The 23,765-nt window shown below is 41.0% G+C and overlaps 1 protein-coding gene across 4 annotated transcripts in view; it reads right to left on the reverse strand.

Annotated features, from left to right (window-relative positions):
• The window catches only part of tnca (tenascin Ca), a 64,586-nt gene that overhangs the window by 18,949 nt on the left and 21,872 nt on the right, over positions 1-23,765 (reverse strand). For 2 of the 4 annotated variants that reach the window (XM_032569043.1, XM_032569042.1), the window contains exons 2-10: positions 20,314-20,853; positions 18,705-20,018; positions 18,112-18,375; positions 17,905-18,020; positions 17,015-17,168; positions 15,481-15,750; positions 13,046-13,231; positions 12,149-12,238; positions 11,694-11,957 (exon numbers count right to left, since the gene is read on the reverse strand). In XM_032569043.1, coding sequence (XP_032424934.1) covers positions 11,694-11,957; positions 12,149-12,238; positions 13,046-13,231; positions 15,481-15,750; positions 17,015-17,168; positions 17,905-18,020; positions 18,112-18,375; positions 18,705-20,018; positions 20,314-20,776 — 3,121 coding nt within the window. In that variant the 5' untranslated portion in view covers positions 20,777-20,853. Of the gene's footprint in view, positions 1-2,657; positions 2,931-4,347; positions 4,624-7,902; positions 8,329-10,205; positions 10,605-11,693; positions 11,958-12,148; positions 12,239-13,045; positions 13,232-15,480; positions 15,751-17,014; positions 17,169-17,904; positions 18,021-18,111; positions 18,376-18,704; positions 20,019-20,313; positions 20,854-23,765 lie in introns of all 4 variants that reach the window. The other 2 variants (XM_032569040.1, XM_032569041.1) reach the window with 2 other exon arrangements.

The raw sequence follows: 23,765 nt of genomic DNA on the forward strand, positions 1-23,765 counted from the left end.
CATTTAAAACGATTTTGAATAAAACTTTAAATTCGACGACAAGTATAAGCCTAGGTACAATTGGTGTATTTTGAAAATGTCTGGATTTGTTTCATTATAATTTCTCCAAGTCTAACTTTTGAATTTTGTTTAAGGAACGCATGTAAAATGATTTACACAGATAACCAATAAGATCTAGTTTGTTCTATGAAAGTAATTTAAACTGGACTGTTTAATTCACATTGTTATTCATTTTGATGGTAAATGTAAGCTTTACAACTACATTTTTAAGTTTTTGTGTTTGTTTTGTTTCGTTTGTTTGATCCTATTTTTACAAGATTGCTTTAAGAAAAGATCTGCATTTGTTTGATATTCTGGCAAAACGTTACTTTGGAAACATGTCTTTTGAAGCAAATGATTACAGGGTTTTGGTGTTTTCCATCGGTTAGGAGCTATAGTATATTATAATAGAAACGTAAATTGAAGGGATCACATCCACCATTTGATGAACAGAACTGGACAGAGTAGGAGATAAGGTTTCACGTGATGTGTTGCTCATGGTTTTACACACAGACTGCCCTGGAGCTCGGAGCTCCAGGACTCTGGACTCTGTCATACAAGCTGTGTCATGCGAGGCGGGGGTGGGGCTGCTTGGAGAAGCGGCTTCACACTTATTTCGAAGATAACAGCCACAGAGCCACGAGCGTTGGAGGATTCACTTGAACACAAAGTGAATTGAAGATGTTTGTGTTGAATTACACAAATGAATGATGCCTTTGGATAAATCTGATCTCTGTTTTGTCATTATAGTTTTGCAGCTGGTTTCCTGGTGCCCTGCGGATGTGGTCTCCTTCAAAGTCTGCGTTCTTTGATAAAAAGGATTAAAATAATTTCCCTGGATGGAAAATAACAAAACAAATTTATTTTTAGGTGAAACCATCGTTTGATTATGCTGACTGTAATGAAGATGATATTAAAGAATGTGGTAATTGTGTTTCTGAGGCTAATGAAATTCATGTTGAACACAAAATGTCTGTTTAATGACCTGTGACAGGTCGTTTCTTGAGGTTTCCAGTCGAAGAAGATCAGGCTACAAGAGGATCATCATCGACATTAATCTTTATTGCGTGTTTTTCGTTCGTTGAGAACTCTGGAAAGGACTTTCGTTTCGTTTTTTGCGCGCAATTTTTGAACATTTCTTGACGAAGACTTCATATTTTTTGAGAGACTGTCGATGGACATTTAAAAAAACAAAAAAAAAAACAGAAAAAGACGAGCAACAGATTGTAATTTTGTGTCTTTCTCATTTGACAGGTTGTACTTGGGTGGTGAATGTTGTCTTTTAAGTTGCAGAGCATTTCTTACTAATTTTACTATGTATGTCCCTGTTTTATTTTTTCATTTTTCATTGTGCACTTTGGGTTTTGTTTATCCTGTGTTTTTGTTTTATGATTTTATATTTCTGTAAGGATGAGTCGTTTTTACCCTTGGGTTTTGTTTGAAAAGGGGGAACTGTATATAATTAGGCTACGTCAACCTTTTGTTTTCTATTTTTTGTTTTGTTTTATTTTTTTAATACATAGTTTTGGTTCTGCATTAGAAGGCTTAATCAATTTTTATTGAGGTCTTTTTGAAGACCTCAAAAGGGGGAACTGTAAAGAAAATAATTATTGTTTGGTGCTTAATATAGCTAATCCACGACATGTGTAAAGGTATAGCCAACACTTTAATTTGGAATAGTTTTCTGTTGAACATTTGGGAATTCAGCTGAAGAAGCAGGCCAAAGCAGGGCCTTTTTTCCTCCCCCGCTGACAGACACAAAGCTATAAAATTTACACTCTGATAGGAGTTACAGACTCTTTGGCGCCTCTCCCCGTACCTGGCGCGGCCCAGGACGAAGTCGTCCGCCCTTTGACTTAGATAAAAGCCAGACATCGGAGCTGAGATAGGGGGAGTCCCAGGATCTCTGGGTGTTGAGGGAGTTTCTGATTGGTCAAAGAACGGAACGCCTTGACTGCATATATTAAATAGGGAAACACCTCTTTCATTAAAAAAAGTACAAGTCAGCAAGCCAAGAGAGGTTTTTTTACCATCTTTTCTCCACGTGGGCGCCTTTGTCTGTCTTATGTGTTCGTTTGTCTTCCCTTGTGTGTCTTAATTCTTATGAAAAATGCATATCTCTGTTCCTCTGCAGCTTTGTTGTTCATTGCTTTGTATGAGATTAAACTCTGTGATCTGTGACGTCAACACGCTTTGTCGTTGTTTCGTTTTACCAGCACGCGGTCGCTGCACGTCGCTGCACGGAGAGCGTCACTCGCCAAGGACTCGGAAGATCCCGGGCAAGATTAAAGAGGAAAAGAGCCAAACGTTTTGTCCAAAGCTAGCATATAATGATCCTCATTTTTTTAATAGTAGGAATGGCCTTATAACCCTTCCCAGATGGGCAGAAGGTATTTTTAATCTCTCACTAAAATTATTCAGTTTTAATGACAGATCAAAGGTGGTAAAATTGATTAATCAAGTATGAAGTTATTGTTTAAAGGTGTTCCTAGTTTTCGCACGACAGTCAGGGAAACGTGATTTTTCCAAAAGTTGTCTGTCACTTTGACACTAAAACAAAAGAAAAACCTAACTTCCTAACTTTCTGTGACATTTTAAAGTACTTGAAGTCCAAATACCTGTTGATGCAACAATACTGACAGGTCGTGTTCGAGATCCCTTGTACGTCCCATAGAGGTAGGCTATGTAATCAGTGCTGGGCCTGAGCCCTGTGACATCATGGGCCAATACATTTTGAGAAATGTTGTACTCCTTCAGCTCCATGAGCCAGTCTGAGTCAATTATCTCCAGAACAAAACCATCAAACTGCCTGTCAGTGCTGTTCCAATGGATCGTAAAGCTTTCGGACGTTAAGTTTGAGACATACAGTTTGCCAACCACTGGTGTAATAACTGAAGAAAGAAACCACAGTTAGAAATGTGTCAGTCAATCTGTAAAACGAATACATCAGAAACACATCTCAAGTGTTATTAGCAAATGCTTCCATTGACTTATTGTTAAAAGAATTAAAAAAAGAAAAAAAAAGGTGTACAGAATGCTCACCATTAACCAAAAGCAATACCTGACAGTGGGAGCAGCTAAGTAAAAGTTACATGCATGTATCTGCATAGATACTAACTGAACATTCTGCACCAGTAGTTAAATTGCAGCTTGGATCGAACACAAAGTACACCTACTAGCTCTTTCGAAAAGGATTAATACTTACAAGCATCAATTAATTTCAGGACAAGTATTTCAGAAAGCCTGTGCTCACATCGCTGAAATCTACTGTTGTAAAAGTCTAACCAAAGTATTTGTTTTTAATGCTGTCAATGTGGTTAATGAAGGGTTCATGCCTGCGGAGCACTACTCGATCATGCAGCACTTCACTTTTGTTATGGACATATTGTCACAACATGCGGAACAAATGTTTCACCTACTAATAATGTTTATATTTTACATGCAGGTAGACAACTTAGTGCAAACATGCACTTGGTGTTAAACAAGGCGGCAGAATATGGTTAGCCTCTTTAGCTTTTTTATTATTTTTTTTTACCTTGATAACAGAAAGAAGATTTAATGATTTGCCACCTAGTGGTTCAAAAGGAAATGAGGATATTTATTTTTGATGTTCAAAAACAAACAAACAAAAAAAACTACCTCACTTTCATTCCCACAGACTCACAGAGTTCAGCTGAGATGAATACTCACACATGCCGTGAGCTCCGGAGCACATGGGCAAATGATTGCTCAAGGTTAATCAATGACACACTGAATGAAGGTTGACGGATGGATTGAAATGGTAACGGAGTCGGGTGGGTGAGGTTGAAGGGGTAAAATGAGCGGGAGGGGGGTCGGGGAGAGTGAGTTACTGGTTTTTGCTTTTGCAATCACTGTAGCACATCAGCGACAGACCTGACCACGATGCAAGTATGATGGTAGGGGGGAAGAAGGGGAGGCTTCATGCACTTTGGAAATCAGGATGGGAGTAAGGACAAAATGTTTGCGCCGCTCGACGATGCGGTTCCATTGCCCAGTAGCCTCCTCCTTCCCTTTTCTCAATGAAACAGAAACAGTGACTTGAGGAGTGAAACAGGTAATGCTGGTTAGGATGCAGCAGTTCAATGCACTGAGGCCACGGCGTCAGAACGTTATACCAAAAACACAAACCAGGTTATTGCGATCGACTCGGTTCATGCAGCCAAGAGTTCACGCTCCATTGTGCGTTGGACATACGAGTTATGCGTTTCGGTGCTTTTTAAACAATAAAAAAAAAATCTTGACTGAAGTAGAAAGGATTTTAACTGCAACGCGGCAAGTTGCGGGTACCTGTTGTGGCTTCACGGTACAGGGGCTCGAGGTAGGAGCCCTGATGCATCCCGTACAAGCCAACCATGTAGTTGGTATTGGGATTCAATCCGGAGAGGACCAGGCTCGATGCGTCTCCGGACAGAGTGAGGTTCTGTCTCTCTGCGAGATCCTCCATGTTTATTACCTCAATGACAAAGCTGTCAAAGTCTCCCCCTGTGGGGCTCCAGGATGCTGTGAAGCTGTCCCATGTAATGTCAGACAGGACCAGGTTCCCTAGTGCTGGCTCCAGCCCCGCTGGTAGATAGACAAATCAAACTGGGGTCAGGTGGGTTGTAGGAAAGATCTTTCTTTTTTCAAGTTCCACTATACGACAGGTGCAGTCATGTGAAAAAATTAGGACCACCCTTTGAATATTTGTATTTTTTTTCAAAAGAACATGCATTATCTTTGGAAAAAGAAAGTTATTTACTTAAAAGGTAAGCAATGAAACTTAGCCTTGTTTTACATATTGAACAAAAGATACTAATAAGATTGATTAGTCTAATCAAAGTTAGGACACTCTAACAGCAAGTGTTTGCTTGTTAACCTTAAACAACTTTAGTGAGTCGGTTCTTGTAGCCATCTACTAGTCTGAACAGCCTAACTCAAGCAACCCAATAAGTTCTAGGAACTAAAAAACAGGGCTTTGACTCAGCCCAAGAATTTCTGTTTCGTGGTGGGTTTCCCCAGGTTGGCTTTGGGTCGTTGTCGTGTTACAGGATCCGATTCAACTTTATTTTATTTACAGAAGCTAACCTTCAAAGAATGTGGATGCTTTGGAGATTGAAGATCAAGTCCGTCTGCAGCAACCATGACATTTCCACCTCCGTGCTTCGCAGTAGACATGAAGTTGTAGGTTTATGCCAAACATGTCTTGTGTTTTGGTGTCCAAACAATGCGACTTTAGACTCATCTACGAAAAGAACATTACGGAAAGTAGGTCCTGTGAGGACAGTTTAAAGTTTTTGTAAACTTTTAGCATCTTCCAGTCTACTCTTCGTGTGAAATTAGCTTAGACCTGAGCATGCTGGCTGTTGTTTTGAAAATCAGGACAGTGGAATAGGTGAGTTCAGATTGTTTTGAAACCTCTTTCAGCTTCTACTCTTCTTTCTGAAGGCCTCAGACATGTCTTTGGATCCCACCGCCGTGTTCACTTGGTCTTCAAGAGTTATTCCTCTACAGTGATGTCATTTTATAAATAAGTATAATATATAAAGGTTTAATTGCTTTGATGGAATCCGTAATTTTTTCCCCCCAGTACCATTAAACGTGATTTCAGATACTCTTGTGTCAAAAGACGGTGTCCTAAAGTTTTCACATGACTGTAAACATACAAACTAGACATAGATCTTTGAGGTTTTTAGCTTTTCACCTCAATCAAAAGCAAAAGTTTCAAGCCAATTTTGGGGACCATTTGTTCAAAATTCAAAAGGCATTTATCATTTTACCTGTTCTAGTTCTAAAAGTAAAAGCAAGTTGCCGTAAATGTTAGAAAAGGCAACGCCTTCACAATTCTTTCCACCAAACTCACTTTGAGTGAGATCCTAAAACAGCAGCAGACAAGGGGAGCATGAAGAACTCATTTGTGTGGGCTTAAGGAGACCAATATGTTTCTTGTTTAGAACATCCAATTTACTTTTATTTTTAGGTTTAGCTTGAGACAAAAAAAATAAATAAAAAATACTGAACGCTAATGTTATTAAAAAAAAAAAAAATCAGACTAGCACAACGTCCCTACTGTTTGTTTTAATGTATGAAGTGTGTACTAAATGTCAGTCAATCCATCACATATACATGGATTCACAATAGTTGATTTTAACTGAATTTTAAAAAAAGGTATTTATTAAGATTTTTATATAATAAAAAGCATTAGGAAACACCCACCGCTGCTTTAAATAGCCTCTAAACCCAAGACTGGTAACATTAATAATGAGACTAAATACATGATAAGTGTTCTTTAAATGTGATCTACATAAATTCAAAATACATCAGCAGGAGGAGGAAAAACTAAAAGAAAGAAAGTTTGATAATAACAGAATAATGACGTGGTTCGGTCTGTGGAAAACTAAATTGTTTAATTCATTCGTTCATTCATTCTAGGTTACTGGAACTGGATCTGATTTTGCACCAGAACTGTTTTAAGTGGGGGAAAAAACAAATTCTTTCAGTAATATGTTTTTTTGTTGTTGTTTTTTTTCTTTTTTTGCCAAGTGCCAGTGGATTTTGGGAAACGTTTATATTTCTGTGTGAAAGTCAGCCAGTTGGTGGATTTTACCCACTGATTTTGGACTGAGTGGAGGGATTAAAATCCTTGGACTTGTGCTTTCTTTTCTACCGCTCCGATTTGCCCTCATTTACTTGAATCCTTCTTTGCCATTCAAATTACATGTTAGCTTTGCCACAAGCAGAACTCACTAAACATCATCAGAACTGCGTCTCCGACCTTCTGAATCTGAACTTTTGTTAATGAAGACGAGGCAAGGAAATTTAAGTCAGGACTGCAGCAGAGTATAACTTTCTGGGCGCCTGATGTTTTTCAGAAAATATACTTTGACAGAGGGCTAATTTAGCTCAAGCTAATGCTGTAGAAATTCTATTCAGGAGAACAGAACCAACAAAAGAATGCTCTATATCTAGTAAAATGCCTGAACTGCAGCAAATTCAGATTGAACAGGATATATAACCAGTAGGCTGGTTCTGTGATTTATTCATGTCAGCCGTAGTGTGGAGATTCTCCAAAGAGCTCAATAAAATGTCGCAAAAATGGGGACATAAAGTAAGATTTTCTTGGGTTTGGTATAATGAAAACAACATTGGTGCATCTGATCAACTTCATTCCGGCTGAATTTTTTTAAAATAGAGCCTCTTATATATAAGAGCCATATATTTATAACCTTATAGACGGAAAGATATTAGCCTGAAGCATTTACCTCAAAAATAATTTTTGTTACATTTTATCAAACGTATAACTTCACTGAATCCTAGTTTTGTTTTGTTTTTTATTTAGAAAGTAATGTTGAAATAATCTGAAAATAAATTGATAGAACAATGAATTGCTGTAGATAATGATCATATTCATTTTGAGTAACTATTTTCCATCCTCCATGGTTTCCAACGACTCAGATCAATCACCTCTCCATATGTAGGGAAGACGTCGCCTAAAATGTAAGCTTCATAACCACAAAAAATGTATTTGTGAAATTTGAAAATGTGTTTTATGGACGTTATGATTTAAATTATAGTTGTTTTTAAGCAGTTTTCCCCCCCAGTGTATTTCAGGGCAATTTCAGCATTTATTTTGCAAAAGGTTTTGGCCTTGATCCAAAACCTTCCAATTGTTTGGTCCCATTGCTGGTCAGTACTTATTCAATTGTAAGGCAAAGAGAACCTGTAAAACAGAAATATGAACCATCTGTGGCAGGAAAGCAGCCGTTCACCCAGTAAGAGCCTCTCACACGACAGACAACAAACAATGAGATGAGGATGATGGGGTTGGGATGATGCCGGTGGCAAGAGATATTTTGCTCGGTGTACCTGTTGCAGTAAAAACTCTGAGCGGTACAGATCGCCTCCCTTCCATCAGCCCTTGCAGTGTTATTTCATACATCGTCGAGGGCAACAGCCCCTCTATTTCGGCCTTCCTAAAACTCCCGGGCAATTCGTTCGCTTGAGGCTGCGCCGCTGCAGCCGACACGGCAACCATCTCCACCAAAAAGCCGTCGTACGCGTCGTCGGGCGCCGACCACGCCAGGCTCACGCTTGTGGCGGTAACGTTGACCGCGAGGCCGCTTATCAGCTCCATGCCCGAGCTTTCGATCTCGGCCCCAGAAACCACCGCATCGTTTTCTGAAGGCGATTCATTGTGAACCTTGTCGACACGTTTGAGGCTCTCTTCCTCCTCGGCGGGCTCTGGGGCCGTCGAGGCTTCTTTGATGCTCAGCGCGAGAACGTCTGGGGGTGCTACAGTGGATAAAAGCTGGTTAAATTTGTGAGTTTCCTGCTAGGTTTGTTGATAACTGAAAAAAAAACCTTGGAGAAAAAAACAAAACAAGAAGGAGCTTAAATAAACAATTCTGCACAGACTTTTCTCCAAGCTCGATCTAAGCCGTTAATGACACTTGACTGGGCGCCATTAACTTCTTGAAGGAGCTGAGTAGCCCACCGCAGTGGAAGTACGCAGCTCTCTTCAACTAGCGAAGCCATGCACAGCCGTTCGGCTTCCTGCCGCTCCAAAATAAAACTGAAGAGGCCGTTGGACGGATGGACTTGCGAGTTACATTTGCCGTCTTTTCTTCTGACTGCAAGACAATTATTAGATTGTGGGAATGGAAGAAGTGAATCAAGTAGCAGGAAGAATAGTAAAGTGGAAAAGTATTCACACACCCCTGAACCTTTTCACATTTTTTACATTCCAGTCTCAAACCTCAGTGTATGTCGGTGGGATCTAATGTAGATCAATCAACATACAGTTGTAAAAAAAAAAGGGCCAGTATTGTGTAATGGCACATAGTGCTGTTTTATGTCTCAGTCAAGTAGCTATGTTAACTTCAGTTGTTTCAAATATGCTACATATAAACGTATGTATATATCCCATGATGTAAGAGACATTTGACTCTGTCGTAATTTAACGCTTTGAAATCGGGCCTCTGTCTCTTTAAGAAACTCCTGCTCTTTCTGAAATTCCGCCTTCAGGAAGTCATCACAACATGGCGGAGGCTGGGAAGCGTGGAAACCACTGCTCCGACAATCATTATAACGTGATGTCAAGCTCAAAAAAGTTTATTTTACATAATACTGCCCCTTTAAGCTTAATGGCAATTATTTTTAAACCAGTTTTTGGGGACCTCAAAGATTTATTTCTTTTTCCTTTTACAAATACATATTTTGCAAGTAAACTCCTAGAAAAATCATCAAGTGAGGTGTCTTAATATTATTGGATTTTTATTAATATAAGCAATATTAGTGACTAAAAGTAATTACATCAATTAATTTGATATAACAATTATGAATCTATAGTACCTCCTTTAACATGTGGCCATCTGCCAGACTTTTTAAACCAACAATGCAGTTATTTATACCCACCAACATGTTGGTCTACCTGCCAGTGCACTGTAATTTATTTGTAAGTGTAAAATACACTTTTGGTGAAAAGGGCTCCAGCCCCAGGGGCCCACGTCCTTCTACATCCGGCCCTGGTCACAAGTCAATGCTGTAGCGGCATTAAAGCAATGGAAAAGCTGCTTCTATAGTCTCTACACGTTTAGTGACAATTCCTCCCCACTCTTGTGCCAAATTGCTCCATCTCAGTCTGACTGGATGGAGAAAGTCTGTGAACGTCAATGTCCAGTCATGCTGCCGACGTCCAGTTTTATTTAGGTAATGGTTTAGCCTCTACTATTCTAAATAAACATTATTTTTGGACTAACCAGAATTTGTTCTTCTACATGATTAGCACATCTTATGGCTTTTCACTGTCAGCCAGATTTGTGGAGTCCTTAACAAAACAAAAAAAGAAATTGAAAAAGATCAGGAGGTGTGAATACTTTAGCAACGTACAGTAGAGGCACGAAGCGCCCTGGAAGTAAAACAGTTGTAATTTAGAAGAGTGAAAAAAAAGCCCTCAGAAAGCAACATCCTGGTTTGGTACGGAAGCCCTGGCAGATAAAAAACAGGATGAGTTCTTTGACCTTTTTGGAAACACAAGTCAGAGTGGAAGCGGTGTGTTCTGTTCGTATAAAGCCATGCGAGAGTTATGGAGGCCACACAGCTGGTCTGCGACACACAGGGTCTGCTTTGAGAAACTGTGAAAAATTGTTCACTGAAACAAACCCTTGTACCTGTAACCGCAACAGCTTCAGGTAGTGCAGGTCCCTGGCTACTCTTTATTCCAAACAACTCAGTTTGATATTCTGCTGTCGGCTCTGGGCCGCCGACTCCGGCCCCACGGGAATCTCCAGGGAGCTGGACCTCGCTCCCGTCCCGCGATATCTGAGCGTCCTTATACCGTACGGCGACGCTGTCGGAGGCGCCGGGAGTTTTTAGCTCCCAAGAGAGGTCAAGTCCGTCGGACGCAGCGCTCGAGGCGGTCAGCGTTCCACGCTCATCCTCGGCCTCCGTCTCGGAAATCTGTGACTCTGGCGGGTCTAAAATAACAGAGCTAGTGACATTGCCCTCCGAGCCTGTAGGGGTCCTCTGTTCACGGTCGTCTGAGGCAGCTAAATAAAAAGTGAAAGTGGCTACAAGGACAAAACAAAAAGGCACAAATCCAGACAGAATGACATCTTATCTCCAGTGCTTCCAGAGGATTTACTCAAATGTTCATCGACCTGACAGTATAAATGTCTGTTTAGCTTACACGTTTAGACATTTTTATGGTTTCAGACTTAAACAGTTTTCTCAATATTGCATAAAATGATATGTTACCCCTTAAACTTTTTTTCATAAACAAAACACAGTTTTTTTTTTTTTTAAATCTCACAACAATGAACTGAGGTGAAAAAGAGTGTCAGGTACGTTTTGCAAGGCACCACAAGGTCTAATTTGTACGATGGAGTTTTAGGACAGGCTGAGAATTTTTTTTTTTTTTTACAAGAATAAAGTCACAATAGTACGAGAAAAAAATTTGTAGGAGAAAAGTCGTGTTGCGAGAATAAAGTTGAAGAAGCAACACAAGACCAAAGTCATTCTATTAAGAGAAGAAAGTTGCAACAATTCGAGAATAAAATCATAATATTAGGAGAATCAAGAAGTCAATTTATGAAAATTCCTCCACAAAAAATTATTAAGAATTTAAATGAAGAATGTTAAACACCTCGTGCAGACATACTTGTTTTAAAAATAAGAAAATGTTTCATCTCTTAATACATCAGCATCAGATTAATATCAGTAGCAGGACTTTGAAATGATTGCACAAATGAAAGCTGGTCACATCAGATCTCGAAAACTCAAAGCCTTTTACTAATAAAAACTTTCTTTTTTTTTCATAATTTTGCAACATTCTCCTGGTAATATTGCATCTTTATTAATATCATGACTTTTATTCTCGTAATCAAAACAAATTCTCTTAGTCTGGCCTTAGTGCTCCTTAATAAAATTACAATCTTCACCAGTTTTATATGGCTTTCCGTTGATACGCTTTTTAAAAAGACTAAATATCTTAAGCAGGTTATTATGGCTCACTTTTTGCTACACTTTCCCCCAATTTTCAACAGGCCCCATATAAATCTAAACGAACTTGTTTGAAAAGCAAAATGAAGCATTGAAAAGATGAGCACTTAGAAAACATCCACCTGTAAAACTCATTTTCTGGCTCTGGGGCGACCCACCTGTGGACGCCGTCAGGGAGACGGGTTTGCTCCTCCTGTGTCCCCGCTCTGCCGCCAGCGTCAGCGTGTAGCTCGTACCGGGAATCAGGTTGGGCAGCACGTAGGTGCTTTCAGAGGCTGGGATCTCCACCTGCTCCGCCTGGCCGTCTCTGGACATGTACGCCAGCCTGTAGCCGCCGACCTTGGCCTGGGGTTTCTGCCAGGCGACGGCGAGCAACGTCTCCGTGGAGCGGACCTCTCTGAAGTCTCTGGGGGGGTCGAGGTCTGACAGAGGGCACGCACAGAAGCTCGCGTAAGAAACGCAACTCGTCATGCCTTGACCTTTCCCGATGTTCTCGAGACCTAATCTGAGTTAGTGGTGCTAGCGAAAGTTTTTTCTACGCTTGTATCGACAGAACGTTCTGTGGATTTATGGATGATGTGTGTTTGCACAGCTGTGTGGCGTCTTCTCTCACCAGTTGCTGCGTTTGTAGTGGCAGGGAGGCTTTCTCTTTCATTCTTCACAGCTGTCACTCCCACTCCGTACTCCGTCCCCGGCTTCAGGCCTGGAACGGAAACAACATGGAGGGTAAATGACTATATGACAAGAGTAAAGGGGCTCTGGAGCGTCACACTCATGCACACATTGCAAAAACACCATTTTTGTTTTTTTTTTGTCTAATTTCTAGTGTAGATTATTTCACTTATAAAATAGGAAAGATGTCCTGCGATAGCTCAAAAAACCTGCCAGTGGAAGTAGTACATTATTTTACCAATATTATGAAATAACTGACTTAAAACAAGCTCTTATATCTTGATCAAAAGTACAGCAGTATATTTGGGCGACTGAATTTTCACCAGAAAAACTCTGAAATTTGAGCTTAATCTCAAAATTAATTAATTAATTTTCTGAGTTTTAAAGGTCAATAATTTGCTAGAAAAACTCAAGATGTTTTAGACTAATCTCAGACATTGTCAAGAAAAATCCCCTCAAATTCTGAGTTTGAAAAGTCAAAAATATTTGCTACTTTTTGAAACTTAGAAAATTCCAAGAGTGAAAAATTTACCACATTAGACCCAGAAACTTCTCAAAGATTTCTGAGATTAATTTTAAATGTTTATTTCAAGCCAATTTTCAACTTGTCAAACTGTGAAATTTCCTTTTTTCCTTCTAGAAAATTTCTGAGGTTAATCTAAATAGTTTCTGAGTTGTTTGGTAAAAATGTACTCTCGTTTTTTTCTATTTGTCTTTTTTTTTTCTAGTCTTGCCTCACACAAGTGTACTAATATTTTTACACTAGAAACTAGGCCCAAAAGCCTTGGTAAGAAATTTGTGTTTTTGCAGTGCAAGTTCTTTATTTCCCCATACTGACCAGTGATGGTAGCCTGTGTGGTGTGTCCTGATCCTCGTGGGAAGACTTTCTCGCCGTGAGCGGAGCCAGAGATGGGACTGTATTTCACCCGATAACTGCTGACATCAGCTTGACTGTTGGTCCACTCCAGAGTGATGCTGTCAGCGGTCTGAGACGCAACCTGCGCGTCTGTAGGGGGATCCAGAGCTGAGGGAGCAAAAACATGGAAGTAATTAGAAAAGTAGAGCAGCTTCCGACTGGAAAATGAGTAAAATGTGTTCCAGTGGATTATAGTATGCAATAGATATCCTACTTTTTGAGTTTTGAAATGTTCTATACTTGTTTTTTCTAGCAGTAGCTGGTACATTAAACTGAGAGTAAAATCCAGATTCCTACCAACAGCAAGATGAATTGAGTTCTGTGACCAGGTCAGATGTAATGCTCTGATTATTATTATTTTCTTTATTTAGTTATCTCTGCTATGTACTCTTGAGTAAAGTCAAAAATGTCTGCACGTCGCCACCACGTGGTCAGGTGTGTGAATTGCAATTTGTCAAAATGACGGACGGACGGCCTTCACAGTTTTCCATCACTTTAAAGAAAGGAGGTCTAAGACGGCAAATATTTTTTTAATGCGACCTATGGTCTAACATTAACATCTGTCATTTCTAAGTTGCACAGCTGTTTAACCAAACATGTGGAAATTATTAATATAATGTTCCAATAAGGATATTTTGTCCCAAAGAACTTAATGTCTCAGATTTCCACCCACTGAGGTACAGTTGAGTTATTTTGTATTTGGTGATAGTTTAGTTTTCCTGTTTCTGTGTTTTAGTTTCCATTCAGTCTTTTATTTGCTATACATACTCTTATCCTAGTTCAGTCCATTTGGTAGAATTGCTTTTTATTCTTGCATTCATTATGGCACTTTGGTCCTCATCGCTCTCAATGCAAAAAAGTACAAAATTTTGTTCCAGCAAGACTTTCACCAGACTATCTCTGTTTTTTCTTTTTCTTTTGTTTTTGCACATACTTTAAAAGGTGTTTGCAACTGAATGTCAGCTAACTTCCTGTCTGCCGTTTATGGAGAAAATGCAGAGCAATAACCAGACACTGCTACAGGACCCGTGCCACGGAGTTAGGTTTCTGAGCTGCTGCGAACTGCGGCAATCGGAGACAAAACGAGTAGATTAGAAAAATGCTGCAGTTTACCGATCACAGTCACAAATCGAGATGAGTGAGAAGCGATAATGAAGGCGATGAAGATCTGGTTGTCAAAAAAGTAGAACAAGAAGAATAGGAGGATGCACGCGATTAACTACTACACCATGTCCTCATCTGCTCAAATCATTTCCCATCTGGTTGTCTCTGTTACTGTGACGTTTCCTGCAGGCAGAGCGGTTCATTGCTCATAAGCGCTCATAATTCAGGGAGTATTTACTCTTTGGAGCCTGTTATAAGCCTCGACCATGGATGAAATATCCAACTTTATTTGAAAATCATCCATCATTTATTGTTTTAGCTCTTGTTTCTCCAGTATTACTGCATGTGTTGCCATGGGTATGGACAATTTGTTCTTATAGATGGCCAACGGTTGTGTTGTCTTTCTAAGGGACCACAGTCGTCTGTGAAAAAGCTAAAATACTCAAAACCGCCTCTGAAGATGCCTAGAACTATCAGTTCAGTCTCTAAGAGTATCCCAATACACATTAGTACGCACAGTGGAAACCGTCTCAGTGTTACCACAGAAGTTAATACCGACTGTATTCCTTACCTCTTCACTTGGGGAGTACAGCCAATCAGTGCCGAGGAAAATAAATGGCGTTCCTGGATTGGGTGGTTTGCAATCGCCAGTTAGTTGCGCGTCAAAGAGCATTAAGCCCGTGTGCATTTCAGCTTCCACAAGTGAGGGTTTTTTTTTTTCCTCCAATATTTTACATTTCCACTACATGTAGTCTTCGAAAAGACGGATTTTCCACAAATAATTTGGACTCATTTTCCACAGAAACGTACACTTTAGGTGAATGCTGAACCACGAATCGGCGGTTTACCCTATACCTAACTTGACACTTCCAGCTTTAGTCTTCGGTTAAATAAAATCTTGCTCTTGTTGTCTTTTATGCAGTGCTGAAATGGTAAGATCGCCACCTTTTTGATTTGACTCCAAAAATGCACAAAATCCACAGAAGAAGTTTGTTTCAGAAACGTAGTGCTTGCTTTAACACTCCTTAACTGTCACCCCCAAAACACGTACATGTTTTTAGTCAATGTGTCCATGAAGACACTGGTGTCCTCATGACAGCTAAGGGGTTAAATGTTATAAAAATTAAACACTAATATTCTACATGCTCTCTTTTGACCAGGACCCTAATACAGTACCTGGGATCTGATTGCTATGAAGCATAAATTAAAATGCTGCGGGTATTTCTTTTTTTTTTTTCTTACCAAACTCTCACCTGTAGTAAACGTGGTGGTGACAGGGTCACTGGTTGCCTCTCCACGCCTTGAGATGATCGACACAGTGTACTCCGTGTCCGGCCTCAGATTGTCAGTGTTGTACTGTTTGTCTGGTGGGGAAACGTCCACCTTGGTTTCGTCTGAGGGGTCGGAGCTGGGCATGTAAAACATGGTGACCCTGTCCACCGGAGCCACCGGCAGATTCCAGCTGATCAGCGCCGAGGAGTCCGTGACATCCTTCACCTCCACTTGCCCGGGACTGTCAATCTCTGTGGCAGGAAGGAGAAATGAAAGTTTTGGCAATTTGAAATAGAAACAAAGTACTCAAAGAAACAAAAGCGAAAGAGAAAATATCTTAAAAATGTTTAATGATGTTCCAAGCAATAGCCATGTTTCCATCCAATTGTCATGCGAATTTTGAGCAAACTTTTAAAATATCGCAAAAAAAAAAAAAAAAACGCGAGAAAATGTGAATTAGGCGTGTTTGAATCTTGCGTAAGGGTTTGGAGAGAATCAACCATACGACACCAACCAGAATTTTGTCGGATGTTGACATAAACCATGGCTGTAATCTGATCAGCCATGCAAGGTAAATGTTCGATACGTCAGAACGTATTCAGCAAATACGTTTCCATCTCCACCTTCAGCACATTAACTCTTCGAAATCACGTCACGCAAGCGCAAAATCTTTTTTGCAAAAATGTGGAAGCCATTTCGAGTTTTGCCGTTTCCGCCAAACTTTTCCTATGCAATACATCAAAATGCACCGTTACGCTTCCTAAAGTGACAATCAAGAAAAGTCAACGGAAATTAGACCTAACTTGACATCTGGCAGACGAAAGAAAACCTCTGATCCAAAAAGGACACGCTGTTATATAATGTCATTCCTTTTCACTCCAGCCTCATGTTTACTACCTGCTAAATCTCCTGTGGTAACATGTAGAGGAGACCTCTGTCCTTTTTAGATCCACGTTTTAAAAAACCTGTGGGAGGCTGACGTTCTGAAAGCTCTGAGCTCTCTTTTATCAGTCATTTTCTGGGATTTGCGTCAAGTTTCAACCTGCCCAAATAAATGACATCGGTTATGAAATGCGGGGGTCCAGGAATCCAGGGGGCTCCCTCACCGCAGACCTTAAAAACCATAAATGGCTTTTGCCAGACACACATCTGAAGATGTTTGGTCTGGCAGGAGGCAACCGTTGCGTAAGGGTCTTGGAAGGATTTCATAACATCTAGTATTTGGTATTGGAGCAATAAAAAAGTCACTTAACAGATGATGGGGACTAAAAAGGAGAAAAATTACAGGTATGATGTAGCCTTGTGAACTAATCAGAACCAACATAGATTTCCTGTTGTAATTCTTCTCATTACTATGGAATTTCACTCAGCATCATCAGTTTACTTTTTGTCAGCCTTTAAAGACGGCTGGTAACTTAATACTTTCACAAAGAGTTACAGAGAGCTCTTTGTAACACTAAAGTGCTTTCGCTGAATGATTAAACGCCTGCACTGATGAGGACCTTAGAAACCTACTGGTGGTGACAGTTTTGGATGTTTGGGGCCCTCTGGTGTTGTTCTTTACGATGCTGATGGAGACTTCATACTCCTGTCCTGGTCCGAGCCCAGACTGGAGGAAGTCGGTTTGGGAGGGCGGAAGGGTGCTCACGACTTTTCCGTTTTCTTCTTTCTGCAGAGAAAGAATGGAATAAAAAAATAAAAATCCTGCAAAGAGAACAAACCTGAGACTACATTCATGACTGCAGCAGCTACTGAATACTTCATATCAGTTTCTCATGTGATGAATACAAAGGACTCATCTCTTATAGAGATGCTTGACGGGAAAGCACAAAAAGAAATTAAAGACAAGCATACATGGGAACACAACACAAGCAGTTTTTACACTCATTTTTGCATTTGTATTGTCTTGTGTTGCAGTAACATGAGGTTGCAAACAACCTGCTCTTTTTATGTGGATCTGCATCGGTTTTCACTAATCATTCAAAGTGAAAAGGTGCTGATGCTGATTTCTATAACTTGCATCTAAGCAGGCATCTCACAGCGAAGGAGCAGAAGAAACTTAAAGGTCAGTAAAAGGACAGCCTATTTAAAAGGGAATACAAGTCAACAGAGGATAGAAAATCAAAAGCTCTGACTTATCAGCCGGCACAGTCATTTTCCTTCAAAGCATGTCTAGCTCAGATTCCTTGCAGCGGGTTTAGCTGACATCCAGATTTGCCCTCAGTGAGGGTTTTTATTTAATTTTTTTTTTTTTTCGTGTCAAAGCAAATTTAATGGTTAGCGCTGACATAAATCTTTTATGCTGAAGTTTTGAAAAAGCTGGCACAGCTTATCGCCTCTCACTTTTTCCGTGACGGTTATTAAACAGGAAGGGAAGTCTTAATAGAAGCGGCGGGCATACTAACCGTGTTGCGGAAATAAATCTCCCAGCTGTCAAAGGAAATGTCCAGCTGGTCCCAGACAACTTCGACAGAGGTTTCTCTCACTGACTTGAATCTTAAGCCTTCTGGTTGTGGGAGATCTGCCAAAATGGAGGGAAATAGTGAAGTCCTTTTTATTTTTTTTAACCCCAGATGTGAGTTTTAGATAGTTAACGCAGCATTGTGACGTACCTGTAACCACTCGTGCGCTGACAGGAATGCTCCTCTTGTTGCTCAGGACCGCGTAGACGCTGATCAGGTATTCAATGCCAGGTTCGAGCTCTTTAACAGTGGCAGCAGTTTTATCTCCAGGAACAGTGAACTCCATGAGGAGACCCCCGGGACTGGTGGGGACATATGTGATGAGGTACTCTGTGACCAGCATCTCGTTGTTCCAGGACAGGTCCACGGTCTCGGTGCTGACTTCACCGACAGTCAGGGTCTTAGGAGGAGACACTGGAATAAAAATGTTCTTTTTAAAAAAAAAAAGGATGTTGTGGTTTTGTTTTCAGATGGTTTCTCGTGCTCTGTGTGTCGGCGAATATCCATTATGTGGCAGTAATGCAAACTCCAGACCTACAATCTAGACGTGGTGTGACAAAAAAGACAGACCAAGAGCCTATTTTACATTCCCCAAAAACAGTTTAGTGGGTAGTGACTAAGAATAGAAGAAAATCACCCTGAATTTGATTTTATATTCTCTTCAAGTTGACACATGGAAACCCTCTGAAAGTAAAACAGCAGAATCCTTCTGTGTGTGTGTGTCAACATTAGGAGCTTCTTACCTTCGGAGCAGTCCTCTCCGACATACCCCTCATCGCAGAAGCACTGGCCATTCACGCAGCGGCCCTTATCATGGCAGTTGTTGATGCAGCTCAGCTCTGCACAGCTCTCCCCTTCATATCCACTCTCACACAAACACCTCCCGTTGACGCAACGCCCCCTGTTGTTGCAATTGTCCGGACAAGCCAGCACAGAACAGTCATCTCCCATGTAGCCCTCCTGACAGAAGCACTTGCCGTCTACACAGTGACCGCGTGCCAGGCAGTCGTTGGGACAAGCTTTCTTGCCACAGTCTTCCCCGCTAAACCCTTCGTCGCAAACGCATTGCCCATCGACACAGCGACCGCGGTTTCTGCAGTTGTTCGGGCAACTCAGTTGACTGCAGTCGTCGCCGACGAAGCCTACGTGGCACACGCAGCGTCCTTTGATGCACTCCCCACGGCCGTAGCAGTTTGATGGGCAGATGCGCACGCTACAGTCTTCACCTGCAAAGCCTTCGTCACAGACACACTGGCCGTTGACACAGCGCCCCTTCAGCCGGCAGTTGTTCGGACAGGAAAGCTCGGCGCAGTCATCTCCGTGGAACCCGACATCACAAGAACACCGTCCGTTGATGCACTGACCTCTGTTGTTGCAGTTATTCAGACATGCAAGCTGGCTGCAGTCCTCACCTTGATACCCTGAGTCACAGATGCAAAGTCCATTGAAGCACATTCCTCTGCCATTACAGTCATTCAGGCAGGTGAGCTGAGAGCAATCTTCACCACTGTACCCAGCAGTGCAAATACATTTGCCGTCAACACAAAACCCATTGCCGCGGCAGTTGTTGGGGCAAGAGTGTTCTCCGCAGTCCTCCCCGCTGAAACCCTCATCGCAGTGGCAGGTGCCGTTCACACAGCGTCCGCGGTCGTAGCAGTCTTTGGGACAGATGAGTTCGGAGCAGTCAAAGCCAGTCCAAGGTTCGTCACACATGCAGTCTCCCTCCTCACAGCGACCGCGGCCCAGGCAGTTGTTCAAGCACCGGCTCTGAGAGCAGTCTTCGCCAAAGAAACCATCGGAACAGACACAAACGCCTCCCACACAGTGGCCGTGGGCTCCACACAGCACAGGGCAGGTCTCAAGGGCACAATCTTCTCCGCCGAAGCCCTTATAGCACACACATTTTCCGTCCACACAGCGACCACGGTCCTGGCATCTCCCAGGACACTCGGCCTCAGTGCAGTTGGGTCCCCTCCAGCCAGGATCACATATGCAACCACAGGTTTCAGCGCTGTAGTTTCCATGGCCATTGCAGTACGGTTTTGTTCCCAACTCACCTATACAGAAAAAAAGGATGAAGAAGTTGATGATTTGCAGAGTATCTCATCACATTGGCACAACATTTCACCACAAGGTTTATTAAAATGTAATTCATGAGATGTTGGGCTGTACTTTAGAGACAGAGTTACACTCCCACAATAAAACCTAAACCACTCCAAACAGATGAATCAAACAGATGTACCTCATACTGAGGGAGACTCAGGGGATTACGTGATATATTTGAAAAGCTCTTTTCAGTGTGAAATTTAAACAAATACAGGAGTCTACTTCTTTGCTGGGTGACACTCCTACCTGTGAGCTGCTCACTGCTGCATTGATCCCTCAAAGCTGAAACCTCTCCTTCAAGCATCTCCAGGCGGCTCACAAGGTCCTTCAGGCCTGGAAAGTCATCGGTGCAACCGCAGGCCTGCCGAGGTATGTTAATGCGATGGGTGAACACAATCTGGTTTTCCCCATTAAGCGTATGTTCGGTGACGTGATGGCCTGGAGGGACCGCCGTTACGTCTTTGGGATGGACCTGTGTGCCCTCTGATGCCTCCAGGTCCACCGAGCACAGGGAACTTGCAGGAACGTTGATGTTATAAACATGGCTGAAAACCATTGGGTGGCCTACACTGGGAAGGGTGGCATTGTGTTCTGTATGGGGAGAAAGAGTCTGTCGTCGATGGCGGAGGACTTCCTTGACAAGCCCAGCAGTTGACAAACTCATCAAAGTAAACAGAAGAAGGCAGCCCAGAAGACTTTGTGCACCCATGATTGATGTGAGGCAAGGTACGGGCGAAAAAATATCTGTATGGACCTCTGGCTTGAGGGGCAATCCACGAGGACAGTCTGAAAAGACCAAAGATAAAGTGCAATTAAGTAAATTTGTTAGTACAATGAAAGCATTATGACTGCACAGTAGAGACTAATAGAAACAATAGTCTGGTAAAAACCAGCCCCTTGTTCTGTGCTTTGGTTCGTATAGAGGTTCTAGACACTCAACTATTGAGTTTGACACTATGAAGCTAATGAGAATTTGCCTGCACTTTAATCAACTATCCCAGACTGCGAACAGAGATGCATCAAGCTCATCGAGGCGGCTGTTCATGTTGACTCAATATTTGGAAGTGTGACCAATCATTTCCTCCACTACCATTGCTAAATCTACAGGCAGGCTACAATTCTAAATTAGTGCCTTTTTGTTATAGAGGGAAAGACTATTAAGCATTTATTAATAAGTAAGATGACTGACGTGACACCAGTATATTGTAGAGTAGCAGAGGTTGAAGTAGCACTGATGAGAAATTGACTTCTGATCAGAGAAATACACCCAAGCAATTGAAAAAAACGGAAATGAAATATTTTCAAAAGACAAAAGTCCCCCTCTTTTACCGTTTTCAAAAATTACACTGAAGGAGCAAGTCGTTTTCGCCGACAAATGCTTGAGAAAATTATGCTGAGCTTGACGAACATATCTCTAAACAACATTTCTGAATTGTCACCGGCTAATTTTCAGAAGATAAAGCAAAAAAAAAAAAATTAGAGAAGTTCAAACGGTATTACAGTATGTAAAGCAACTGAAAAGGCAGAGATACATTTTAATGAGGTTTAATTTTGCAACAAGTGACAGACAAATAAGTTAGGAAGGAAAAGATTTTCAGACCACAGAAAGGTTTTTATCTGCAAACAATATCCACATGGTAGTTTGTTGAACATCCTTTGTCTTACATTTTAAAGACTGCTTTATATGGGTAAGACCTCCCCAACATGCGCATACCAGACAGTATACTCTCATGTCATTTTCTGCTCTTTACTGCTGTGTTCACTTGTGAATTCAAACTTCAGTTTTAATGTAATCTCTATGGAACAGCTACAACTTAATGCTGTTAAGTTGTAGTAAAACACGATGAAAATCATTCATTTCCCCACGTCACAGGAAACAGATGGCTGTGAGTATTAAAGACATTGTTTTTAAATGTTCAACATTAAACTTTTACATATCGGCACATGCTTTTTAAGAATTGTCACGGCACAGATTCTAATGGTTAGCAATAAATAGGATTACCCGGAGATATTAGCACCGACGTAGCTTTGTGGGCGCCAACTCTTTGTACGTAAAACATGCTAGCTTTATTGGGATAGCTAGATAACGCACGGCGAATGCATGCATGTACAACATGAAATATGTTAATTTTGCTCTTTTACGTGTGGTACATTGTTTCCATTAGGAAGCAAAGTTTTTTTTCTTTCACTGAATTTCTGTTTACTAGCCAAACTGTACAAGAAGATTCATGGAGGGCAGAATGAGAGCCTTAGTTTTCTGTCATTATGTGACATAGAGATTATATTTGTGGATTTTGTTACTCCATTGCACTTTTGAGATTACTATTAGTGACATTAACTAATATTCTTAATCATTTATTTGTCCTTCAGCTTTAAAGATTTCCCCAACCATCAAATAACTTAAATTCCACTTTTTCTGATTAGAGACACTGGTTAACGTGAAACAGAGTCCGACTTCTTCTCACAGATGTTGTTCAGAGTGAATCATTAGATTTCTACTATGTCTACGCAGTTTGTGTACATCTACAGACTGCAGTGAACGATGTTTGGGGCTATCAATGTCAAAACAAACCACAGATGCACAATAAAAAATACCTTTCGAGCATGCTGGAAAATGCTACGCATCCCTAAAAATGTCTCAAGACAGAAGAATCCACAGCTGTGCTGGCAGGTCGGCGTCTTTTATGGATTTCACGCGAGTGTAGAAAAACCTCAGCTGTTTTGATTCAGCAGAACTTACAATTACAGGAGGGGGAAAATTGTAAAAAAAACAACAAAAAAAACCACCTAAATCCTAATTCACTCCATTCACTGATGCACCCACAAGCTTTTCGCATCTTTCAACACCTGGGCAACGACAACACCCTGATTCGGCGGAGTCGAGCAACAAGCTCCTGCCGCAGCGTGGGAAAACCTTGTAATGAGTCTCTTCAGCATTTGAGTAATGACAGATGACTGAAAACGGATAGAGAAGCCTGATGTGATGAATGACCTCTTCCTCATGACTGGAAACCGCTTCCATCAGTTTTTTTTTTTAGGTTACATGACAACCGACGATGATGCCGTGTGAAACATTTTATCCTCAATCTGCCTGCAAATGTCATTGAGACTGGTTCTTACAGTCTGCTGTTTCGTCTGGTAGACATGTTACTCCTTTACAGCAAGCTGCATATTGGCAGAGCTTAAGGATTGTGTCATGTCTTTCCTCTTATTAATAGCATCTGTTCAGAAGAGCTAAAAACAGAGAAACCAGTACCTGCACTTTTATAAAAATAAATAAATTAAAAAAGAACCATGATGTGCATCTGGGTTGAGATTGATTCGTATGAGTACAATTGGGAACTTCAACAAAGAAAAACATCGTCAAACGATTTTACTGAACGTTTGTTGCATCTCCGTTGCCATGACAGTAAACTTGTATATGTCTTGCCTCTTCTAAATTTAAAAGGACATTGTTATACCACAGGGATACAAAAAGTCCAAACAGTTCCTCATGAATCAAAAAAAAAAAAAATTTAAGTCTTTTCCACATCCTTTTTACGAGAAACCCCAAAAAAGCCAAAACCATGCCATTCCTAAGGCTTTACAGTTCAGCAGGAAATGCGGATTTAGACCAAGTAAAAATCCATAAGCTATAAATATTTAAACAATCAAACGAAGAAAAAAAAGCCTCATAAATTTCAAATAAATCTGCACGT

Source organism: Xiphophorus hellerii, chromosome 8, assembly GCF_003331165.1.
Source record: "Xiphophorus hellerii strain 12219 chromosome 8, Xiphophorus_hellerii-4.1, whole genome shotgun sequence".
NCBI classification, from domain to species: domain Eukaryota; kingdom Metazoa; phylum Chordata; class Actinopteri; order Cyprinodontiformes; family Poeciliidae; genus Xiphophorus; species Xiphophorus hellerii.